The 11,195-nt window shown below is 49.1% G+C and overlaps 2 protein-coding genes across 2 annotated transcripts; both read right to left on the minus strand.

Annotated features, from left to right (window-relative positions):
* Positions 1-401: 401 nt before the first annotated feature.
* On the minus strand, positions 402-1,505 carry AK88_05436 (uncharacterized protein; the record flags this gene model as incomplete). Its single annotated transcript, XM_012483038.1, has 2 exons — positions 402-1,179; positions 1,425-1,505. Coding segments are annotated over 2 exons (858 nt in total), but the record flags the coding sequence as incomplete, so codon positions are not given.
* A 1,145-nt stretch (positions 1,506-2,650) lies between these two features.
* AK88_05437 (uncharacterized protein) lies at positions 2,651-6,976 on the minus strand (the record flags this gene model as incomplete). The annotated part of the gene is made up of 4 exons (XM_012483039.1): positions 2,651-3,772; positions 3,946-4,766; positions 5,282-5,713; positions 6,247-6,976. The coding sequence occupies 4 exons, from the start codon at positions 6,974-6,976 to the stop codon at positions 2,651-2,653; spliced, it is 3,105 nt and encodes a 1,034-aa protein (XP_012338462.1).
* Positions 6,977-11,195: the final 4,219 nt, after the last annotated feature.

Consider the following 11,195-nt stretch of genomic DNA (forward strand, 5'->3'; position numbering starts at 1 on the left):
TAAACCCTGAACCCTGAACCCTAAACCCTGAACCCTGAACCCTGAACGCGGCGCCACGGTGCGGTCAGGTAGCGGCTGGGTACGGTCCGGCTGGATGCATGGGTCGATGCATGGATCGAGGTGAACTCGGTGGACCGCGTACTCGGTGAACTGGGTTGCGATGGTAGCAGTACAACTTTTATTTGTTTTCGTCGTCATCTCGGTCGCTCCCGTCGCTACTCATATGCGTTCGCTCCGCCACCGCTCAACCTCAACGAAGGGGTCCCGCGCTGTGCTGTTGTGCTGTTCTCGCCGCGCGTGCTGTTCGTCGTGGCGTTGTTGTGGCCATCCATCCGCATGCGCAGTCGTATCGGTGGCGGTCGTATTGGGCCGTATTGGTGCTTTCTCCCATCGGTCCTTACCTGTCGGTGCCTGTGGTGTTGCCGCGGCTGAGGCAGGTATTGGGGATTGAGCATCTTCCCCCTTGCTACCACTTGCCTTCACTTCTTTCTTAATTTCTGTGAATATGTTACGCATCCCTGTGCTTAGAGTCTTCGCGGTTTGTACTACCTGCTCTTTTACTATGTCCCCGTCCTCCGTATTTTTGTTACCTTTCCCCTGTGTCGGGAGTTCTCCTATGTTGCGGCTACAGTTCGTACTTACACTTGCGTTCTGCATGCTGTTCCTTATGCTTTCATGTGTACTTAACCATTGTTTAATACTTTCTTTCATAGACCATCCTTTTGCCTGAATATCTTGTTCCATTCCGTTCTTACATTTTCCCTCATATATTAAGTTCCGTCCGAACGGTCCTTCATTCTCCATGCGCTTCACGGAGTACCATGCATAGAAAATGCCCCACCGACTTGCACATGCTGATTCCTCCAATAGGTGCATAAACATATTTACAATTCCACATCGTATAAAATCCTTCAAATCTGTCCCCCCGCCACTATGATCTTCCGTATGCATCTCTGGTGCTTTGCTCCAACCATTGGCAAACCACAATGCCCTGGTCATAATTGTACATATAATTCTGTCACCCATGCGTGTAACTACGTAGGGTGTCCCAGTCGGGTCATGCGGGTGCTGCCAGCCAAAGTTCTTGCAATTTGCATAATACATATCGTCCATGCCATCCTCATTCAAATGTGCTATAAACTTCTGCAGTTGTACTTCTGTATCCTTCCATAAACTGTGCTACAATTGGAGTAATGCGGGGGCAAGTACATATATTTCATGGTCCTGTCTTCACGGAAGATACTCACTGGACTCGCCCGTATGCTACATGCGCTGCCGCGTATGCTATGTTCACATCGGGCACATGATTCCCCGTTCAAGTAACGTGAACATATGTATGCTGCAAACTGCGTACGCTGCCTATCGACCACCTATATATATGTGTAGGCGCCTGCTCGCTCCATTTTGCCCTCACAATAAATTACCTTATACTCCTTCTGTGTGCCCTGCAGACGCCGTGTGCTCACATAATGTAATAATAAAGCTCCCAACGTCGCATACGACATATTGTGATTAGGATGAAGCAATATAATGAAACGAATGATATCATTATCTCTCAGATAACGGCTTGAGTATAATATGCGCACAATATGCTGTTATGTATTATTGAATTTCATATGGAATGGAACGTGTCTTCCTTGTAAGGTCCTTGCGGAAACATCTCACATGGCCGAACTGTCCCTATCTGAATTTAATCACACACCCCATAAATCGTGGGATTTGGAAGAAGGAAAAAAAGAAATGAAAAAAGGGAAACAAGAACAAAAAAGTGACCCAAAAACAACATATCCATACAAATTCATAACAACATCCTCTACACAACACAGAGACGACTCTCTGGTCCACACATGAACAATATCCCTCCCGTAAAGAAGAAAAAACAAGGAAGAAGAGCCGAGAAAAAAAAAAAAAAAAGCAAAAACACTACACACCGGGTCATGAATACGCCATGCTACACCGGTCTACAAGAAGCCGCAGTAGCGACAACAACATCAATGCTTCTGCCGTCGTTGCCGTCGTTGCTGCCGTCGTTGCCGCCGTCGTTGCCGCCTTGCTTCCGTGGTTCGCCCTCCCACATAATATGTGTGTTCCTGCTGCGCCACGCTCCACTGCACCCTCTGTGATCCCCCTCTGTCTGGATCCTTCCCTCGAAAACTCCTTACGCGGACAATCGCGTTTACACGGCCGCGTGTGCTCGGAGAGACAATGCCCTGCTTCTGACACTCGACGACAATGCGGTTTACCCGGCCGCGTTGCTCGACGCGTTTGCGCGCACAGACAAGCTGTCCTTATACTCGAATGCTTAGTCGCATTCTATATGAGTTCTACACTATACCCTTAGAATGCACTTGCTCATCTTTTAATAATTAATTTCCCATAAAGGAGAATTGTACCCCTTCATATTATGCATGTGAAGCTACATTTTATATGCATTTGACGTGTACCACCGTGTCCCCATGGTCATGTTAAAAGTTGACTACACAGAAAAAGAACAAAACAAAAGCAAAAGTAAGCACAAGCAGAAGAGAGCAGAACAAAAAAAGAAGGTATAGAATAGTACAAACAAGACATATACTATGTATATCACATAATGAAGTAAAAGTGGTGTACGGTCAGCATGCGTTATGTCGCATTCATATGCCCCGTCATCCTAATGTCGCATATTGTGCAATAGATCATCCACATATAACTCGTTCTCCTGCAAACGGCTTTCAAGCTCGCAGTCTTCTATGACTAATGCCAGGATCAGTATCCATGTTTTAGCGGTTAACGGTTTTTTCATGTAAGGTTGCGGATGCAGTGGTTGCGACCACGGTAAATCTCTCACTCGTAGCACATGTGCTGCTGCCGTTACTGTTTCCACTTCTAAGTCTTTTTCGACTCCAAGTACTTCGCCTGTTGCCGGCACTGTCGCCTGCTCTACATTGTTCAACAAATGTTGGAACCACTCTTTTTCTATATACTTTGCCATGTCGTGATGTTGCTTCGCGACCCACTGTTTCCAGGCATCTTTCTTCATTTCCACACATCCAATACTTCCTTGTTCACGTAGTTCACGATGCACGTTGTCGTCGGTTGCCACCATGTGCTCACGTAGGTATTGTTTCCATTCCGATTTGAGGGCATTAAACCACGGCTGCGTCGTGCACGCCCGCACAATATGTTTGTTGCGGTCAATCCAAGTGATCCATTGGGTGCCGTCGGACGTCGCGTCACCGTGGTCGCAATGAGTACGACGCTGTTCTGCATCTAACTGTATGTTTTCCATACAACTCCATGGATCGGGGTGTTCTTCGTTAGGTGGAGAAGTGTCCGTTGCTAACTGTATGGTTTCCATACAACACCATGGATCGGGGTCATGTGGTGGACATGGATCTATGCCGTCGGACTCAGTGGATGGAACATGGTTTCCTGGTAAAGCCTGGTTTGTGGTAGGAGCATCCAAGGAACTACTATGTCCGTTTCCGTGCCGCATAAACTGTTCAACGAGTATCTGCCAATAGTCGTCTTTGACGTTTTCCCATTCGGTTGCTTCACATGCGTTGAGCACTTCTAGATGTAGCTCGATAATCGTGCGCCTATGCACGCGTGGCGGGCGTGCTCTACCGGATGTTGACGCGGGTTGCCTATCCTTAACCATCGTGTAACCGTAATCGGGTGGCGGTAGTTCGCCGCGTTGTAGATGGTCTAGAATTTCTTCGTCGAGTGGCGGGGAAGGCACGTCACGTATAGTTCGATACGTTCGTCGTCGTTTGGCGAGGTAGGCAAAATACTAAACAGAAAAAGGGGGGTAAAGAGGAGGGTGAGGACGGTAGGATAAAAGGAATGCACGCGGGTGTAGGCGAATATATGGATTGGAACGAGCATATGTTGGAGCGCGTAGGGAGTTTCTGAGGTATAAACATCCTGCAAATGCGGCATGCCCGCATTGTCGTGTATACTTACCTTCCATAGGAAAAAGGCAATAACCCCGATACCAACCACCGCCGGAATGATCACGGGGGTATAGGGGACAAGATCCTTGGGGTCGAAGGGTTTACGGGAAGACGGGGTAGGTTGTTGCTCACTGAGGGTACTGCCTCCTGAACTGGATGCTCTATCTCTTAAGGTGGGTGCTTTACCTCCTTCATTAGCTTTTCCACTGGATGTATCAGGTTGGGTAACTGTCAGTCCTGGTCCTGTTGGACTACTTGTTGGATTAGTAGATGGTACTAATGTTACTTCTGTCCCTGAGTCCACAATTTGCCCTGGTCCTGATGGAGGATGTGAACCTGCCTGTGAACTATCTGGAACAGAATTAACAGTTGTTGGGCTTGGACCTGCTGCCTCGGCGGCAGGTTGACCCAGTCCACCACCGCCAGGAGTGCTTGTAACTTGATCATCCGGTTCACCACCACTTCCCTGTGCTTGCCCACCAGAAACTCCATCCGCCATATCAGCATCACTGAAACTGCCACTACTGCCCGATTGATCTGGGTTCGGGTTCGGTTTCGGTTTGGGTGGATTGAGAGGAGGGGGGTCATCCTTGCCGCCATCTACTACGCTGTCCGCGGGGCTCGGGGCACTAGGAGGATCATGCCCTTTGTTCTTAGGGGTAACGTCTGCAATAGTGCTTTGGATAGTACCATCAGCTGTTCCTGCTGCTGCTCCATGGGTCCCCGGTGTTGGGGATGGAGCTGTTGTTGGTGTTGCTGGTGGGGCCGGTGCTTCCGTTGATGTTGCGCCTGGTCCGCCGTTACTCGAGCTATCCTTCTCAGTACCGGTACCTGCAAATTTAAGCCACAGGGACAAAGTGAGAATGCGATGACAACTGAACTCTTGTGACATGGATTGTGGACCACACGGTCGGCACCATGGTGCCACCGTTGACGGCGCTTGCCCGCTGTCCGTCACTGATAGTTCGTTGCCGTCGTTTAACTGATGACCCCGACGGACTGGGGTAGGGTGCCACCCCCGGAAAAGACTCTCTCTCTGTCCCACACAACACAACACAACACACAACACAACACACAACACACACAGTGTGTGTGTGTCGGTCTGTCTGTCGACGTCTACGTCGACGTCTACATCCCGCGGCGACCCAGCGCTCTACCGGGCGCGGCAGTCTGGCTCGCCCCGTCGCTCTGCCCGCTGACGCTCTCGCCGCGTCATTCTCATGCGACGTTTGGTTTCTCTCTCTCCGTGTTATCTCCGTGGTGTCTCTCCTTCTGTCTGCGGAAATTGTGGGTTTGTTGTTTTTGTTTTTTGTGTTCTTTCTCGCCCAATAGTGTACTCAGGGTACCGACAATAGCATATGGACCCCATGGGTGCACTTTGCTGTCGAGTGGGGTACTACACGCCGGAGGCTCTGGACTATTACTACCTGAGCAATCCTTGGGGTCCGAAGAAGGGACGAACGAGACAGACACGCTTAAGATACCTTCCCCTACATGTCTCGTGTGGGATCCGCCTGCTGCAGGGCATGTTGGTTTGGACTTATCCTTACCTGCTTTCTCAGATCCTTCTGCTGGTGGTGGTGCCACCGGTGGGGGTTGCGGTACGGGTCCTGGGCCCCCCGATCCTGCTGCTCCCTGTCCCGGTGCTCCTTGATCATTTCCGTTCTGTGGTTTAGGGGGTGGTGGTGGTCTGGCTGGTGGTTCGTCATCCTCCGAGTCCTTCCTTGCTACGTTTGCTCCTGGTGTCGGCGCGTCTGCCGTCGTGCTCGTTGCCTTCTCTGCAAGGGGGACAACGCAAGATGAGAAAGATGATACAAAAAAACGACACCAGTGGTACAGAAAGAAGGGGGCTCGAGACGGTTGGGTCAGCTAGCGGCAGGGTGGGGGTCCGGCTCGATGCATGGATCGATGCAGTGGGTCGATGCAGTGGGTCGAGATGGACTCGGTGGACTCCGTACTCCGTGGACTGGGCTAGATGGTAACAGTACACGTATCTGGCCGTTCTTCACCGCCGCCCGACACACCGCGGCTCAAGGGAACGGTACGCTACCGCGGCCGGCGTGGCCGCACACCTCGGCGCAAGCCGAAATGGGGCACCCAAGGGGTTACTGCTCGCTGGTCTGCTGTTGGTCCGTCGCTGTTTGCTGTTCTTCCCGCGTTCGTTGTCGTTCCGCCCGCGTGCGTGTTGTTGTGGCCGTTGCGTTGTTGCGGCGGCATCCATGTTCGGCTGTGTTGGGCCGTAGCTGGCCGTGCCACATTTTGGTATTCGTAATGTTCGTATTCTTAGGAATCTCAGGCTCGCTGCCCCTACCTGCTCCTGGTATCGCTGGCGATGACTTGGATTTTTCTATTACTTCGTCCTTCATCTCTTCGAATACTTCCTTCACCACTGTCACTATTTCGTTTCCAATGCCACCGCTGCCGATGACACGTGCGCCTGGATCCACGTTCCCTGTTGTTTTTGCTAATGCATTGCCTGTACCCTTCTGTGCCGTACAGTTCTCATTTCCATGCATTTCCCTCAATTTTGTCCTTAAGTCGGTATGCTTCGATAACCACTCATGAACTGCTGTTCTAATATTTCCGCTACCTATGGTGGACCCCTTCCACCCGCTGTGCTCGCATCTTCCGGTTGCAAGTGCGCCCGCACCTGGTGCCAGCACGTACCCTACATCTACCTGTTTCATTGCCTCCCACGCATAATTTATGCCTTTCCACGTGTCTCCACACTGTGAATTGCTTAAGATACTCTCAAATACATGCACCACAACGCATCCTAATATCTGTCTAATATCTCCTTCATTTTCATTCCTCGTCACTTCAACACCACGTCCTTGTCTTACTGTACCCATGAACGCTAATGCAGTGGACATGATCTTGCACGTCATTTTGGCTTTCTGGCTATAACTGGTGAATAAGGTATTGTCTCCGTGCTTATATTTCCATCCTGGATTTTCACAGTTTGCACCCAGGGACTCTAGTAGTCCGTGCTGCTCCATTTCTGCCATGTAGTCCACAAATTCCCGCAATAGTCCCTGCATAATATCCCATAGCCCCGCCTACAGTGAATATATGGAACAACTGGAACGAGTATATATAAACGGTAAACTGCGGTTGCGCCATCTACCCCATGTTTCCCCGTTGACAGAATAATTTTCTGGATGCATCTCCGGCGATCCGTGTACACGCACTCATGCAAACTTACGTCAAATTCGTGCTGCGTGAACCTGCGTTCCTTCTGTGCCCATATTGCCAATACATGTCCAATAAATTGCTCCACAGGCTTATACCTCCCATCTTGCGAACTCATCTTGCATTTGTCATCAGCAGAAAAATGCCGCAACGTGTTATTAACCTCTTCATGCGTCCACTTAATACTTCAGAAATCCCTAACTCCATATTCCGACGGTTCCTTTCGTGGCCACATGCTACATGTGCCTGGCTCCCGCACAGAATAACCGTTCTATGTGCTTGACAACAGGTAGGAGCTACTCGAACAGTTCTATAATATATTTTTATAATACACAAGGAAAAGGAACACCTTTCTATTCTTGCCCTGAATACATATGAAACTTAAACAAAATTCTGCCTATACAAATGCCCATTCTACATTAGGTAATACACACAATTCTACATGAAAGGAAAAGTGGGAAATGAGACATATGTAAGAAGAATAAAAAGAAAAGAGAAAAGAATAAAAATAAAAAAAATAAAAAAAAAACAAAGAACAAAGAAAGGAACAAATAGGAAAAGTACCACTACTACTACCTACACACACAACGCGTCATGAATAACGCCCGCTCCCCCCTTTCTACACCGTTCTCCACTAAACGACTTCACACACTGTCTCTCTGTGTGCGTACATTAAACCCCTTGTACACTACAAACCGCAGTATAACAACATCAAATTCTTCTGCCGTCGTTGTTGCCGTCTTGGTCGCCGTCCCGCCCGCGGCTACTTCGTTGAATCCGTGCACTCGGCTACAATGCGGTTTACCCTGCCGCTTTGGTCGACGAGTTTGCTCGGAGAGACAATCTCTCCCTCCGTTGTTACACTCGGCTAATTCGTCGAATACCCCTTACTCGGCCACGTGTGCTCGGAGAGACAATGTGCCCCGTTGTTTCACTCGGACAATCCGTGGTCGAATCGGTCTTACACTCGGCTACCTCTTCGAATCCGTGTTGCTGCGGTAGTTGCGCAGCCACGTTTGCTCGCAAGAGCCGTGCTGAGTGGGGCGCGTTTGTCGACGCGTGTGAGCGGCTAGGACCTCGAATACGCGGTGCAGGCAGACCGATGGTGTGCGCGCCGAGGCCATATGCCGGCAGCATGCAAACACAAAACCATGAACGGATGCAATGGCGTGGACGCCAAAGATGACAAATAGTATGAAAGGTAGTGGAAAATAAAAGATGGATGCGCGCGCAGGTGCAAGATGCAGGCAATGGAATAAGCGCGTGGAACGAACAACAGCCTGGATGCGAACACAAAAGCATGAACGGATGCAATGGCGTTGACGCCAAAGATGACAAATAGTATGAGAGTTCGTGAAAAATAAAATATGGATGCGCGCGCAGGTGCAAGATGCAGGCAGCATGCAAACACAAAACCATCAACGAACGCAATGTCGTGGACGCCGAAGATGACAAATAGTAGGAGACGTAGTGGAAAACAAAAGATGGATGCGCGCGCAGGTGCAAGATGGTGGCAATAGAATAAGCGCATGGAACGAACAACAGCCTGGATGCGAATGCAAAAGCAGAAAGAACTTAAGCATAAAAAATGCGCAAAGCGCGCGCAGATTAGGCGTCGAATGCCAAAAAACAAAAAAACAACAAAAGAACAACAAACCCACAGAGGCGTGCGATGCACGAAGTGAAATCGCGACAAAAGCATAGGAATGCCATGCAAGGGTAAGGATACGTGACAAGAGTGAACAAAATGGGCTGCGGAGCAGTAGCTTGCAGGAATGCATATGAAAAAGGCGAACGCGGCGCAAAAACGTGGCGCGCAAAGGAAGCCTGCAGGAAAAGGGAATGAAAAGGGAATGAAAAAGGGATGCAGTAGAAGGATAGCAAAGAAAGTAGGAAAATGGGGGGAAAAGAAAAAAACAAGGAAAAAAATGGAAAAAAAGGAGAACAAAGAGAAAAAAGGAGAAAAAAGGACCCAAAGGAAGAAAAAAAAAAGAAAAAAAAAAAAAATAAAATAAAATAAAAAAAGGGACAAACAGGAAATATGAAAATGCGGGGCAGAAGAGAAACTAGGGAAAAACATAAGCGCAAATTGAAAACGGCAGTAAAAAAGTAAAAGGCACCAAGGCAGGTGTAGAACCAATAAAACAACAAAAGCACCGAAACCAGGGAACAGCGGCAGCACGAGGGTGATGAGAGTGAAAAATAAAAAAAAAAAAACCAAAAAAAACAAAAAGTGGAGTATCGTCCCATGCATAGAAGCCGAAGGTAGAGCACACAGAAGGCCGCAAGTGGATGCAGGGACATGTGACAAAAGCGTGAAGGGTACGCGCGAGTGCGCGATGCAATGGACAAAGAGGCATGGAAAAGCGCATAGCGGAGCAAGGCACGGTGGTGAAAAAGAGGGAGAAACACAGCAGAACGCACGGGGGACTGCGTGAACAGGATTGCCCGACAACATACACAAGTACAAACGACGGCACGCAGAGGAGCAACACCCAAAAGCGCGCGAACCGGGCAGGAGCAAGCGACAAAGGGGAACAAAGGAGGTGCGATGGGAGAGGATGCTCGAAGAAGTGCGAAACACGGCGGCAATGCAGTGCAACGTGCGTGAACCACGAGCAGTTGGAAAGAACCGGGCGAGCACAGCACACGCGCAGGAACGGCGGCACCATTAGGGCATGGAACGGTATGCGCAACAAGCGCAGGAGAACAGGAATAGAACAATGCTGCATGCACAGCGCAGGTGTAGTGGACACAGGAGTAACCGAATCACACGCGGCACGAGCACAGCAAGCAGTGGCGCACAATAGATGGGATCACCAAAAGCGTAAGGTACAATGTGCACCAGGCAAGAACAGTGCAGGAGCACATGAGGCGTGCACTGCACTGCCAACGGCAGACAACCCAGAAATTCGCGGCGTGCATGGTGAACGCGCCGCGCGCCTGGTATCACATGCGCACGGAAGGCGAATGCAATAGATGCAGGAAAATGAGCCGAACACGTGCGCCACGCGCGCGCACTATGCGCAGCGTCTACCACCGTTGCAGCATGTGATCGCGATGCGCGCTATAGTAGTGTCCGCAGCGCGCGCGCAGTATATAACCGTGCGCCTGGAACACCACGCCGGCATGCGCACAAGCCTGCTGCAGCAGCATCATGTATGGTCGCCATGAGCGCGCGCGCAGGCTGAGCATGAAGGGCTCGCGTTGCCAGGGCGTACGACGTATTCATGCGCACGACCGCGCCGCATGCACATAACGCACGGCAACAACAGCCAACAAGCATATTGCACATCTTCGCTCAGCGCAATGCACAATTGCCGACAGCACGGGACCAGCTCGGTCACCACCATGACTGTGCACTAAAGCGCGCATGAGTACGAGCGCCCAGTTTACGAATTTATGGATATAAGGGGATTATATGTGCAAAATTGCTCCAAAATATTTGACCACCTGCAGCAAGCACAGGACGCGAGCATGCCCTATGCTCCTTGAGGGCGGCTATCACTGTAGCTGATGTTATACGGTACCCTAAATACCTATATCTGTTTATGCAATAGTCTACATGACGTATGCTGCTATTATCATGTACAATATTATAGTGCCACAAACGGGGGAATATTAACTCGGTGCCAGAATGTTGGAAGTGCGGAAAAAAAAAAAACAGCACTGTTACATTTTATAAAAATATTTGCCACATGTTGTATGCATGGTAGTCATCATCAAATGATTGTTACATATAGGATATTTATATATTATACATACATATAAAATGTAGTACCATGTATACCCTTTTTAGGGCTACATTCCCCTTTTCTTAATATCAATAAACTATGTATCACATAAACAACCCCCGTTATATATACACAAACCATGTACATTGGACACATATAAACAACAGTATAATTTAAGGCGCAATTATATGGTACAAAATATAAATATTAATAAACCCTGTCATAAACATAGTACGAAGTGTTATAAACAGGTAAATATAAGAAATATATATAAGCATACTGTAATAGTGAAGTTGCCTGCCGGAAGTGGCATACACGACGTTACTTATGCTTT

The sequence above is a fragment of the Plasmodium fragile genome (assembly GCF_000956335.1).
Source record: "Plasmodium fragile strain nilgiri unplaced genomic scaffold supercont1.133, whole genome shotgun sequence".
NCBI lineage: Eukaryota > Apicomplexa > Aconoidasida > Haemosporida > Plasmodiidae > Plasmodium > Plasmodium fragile.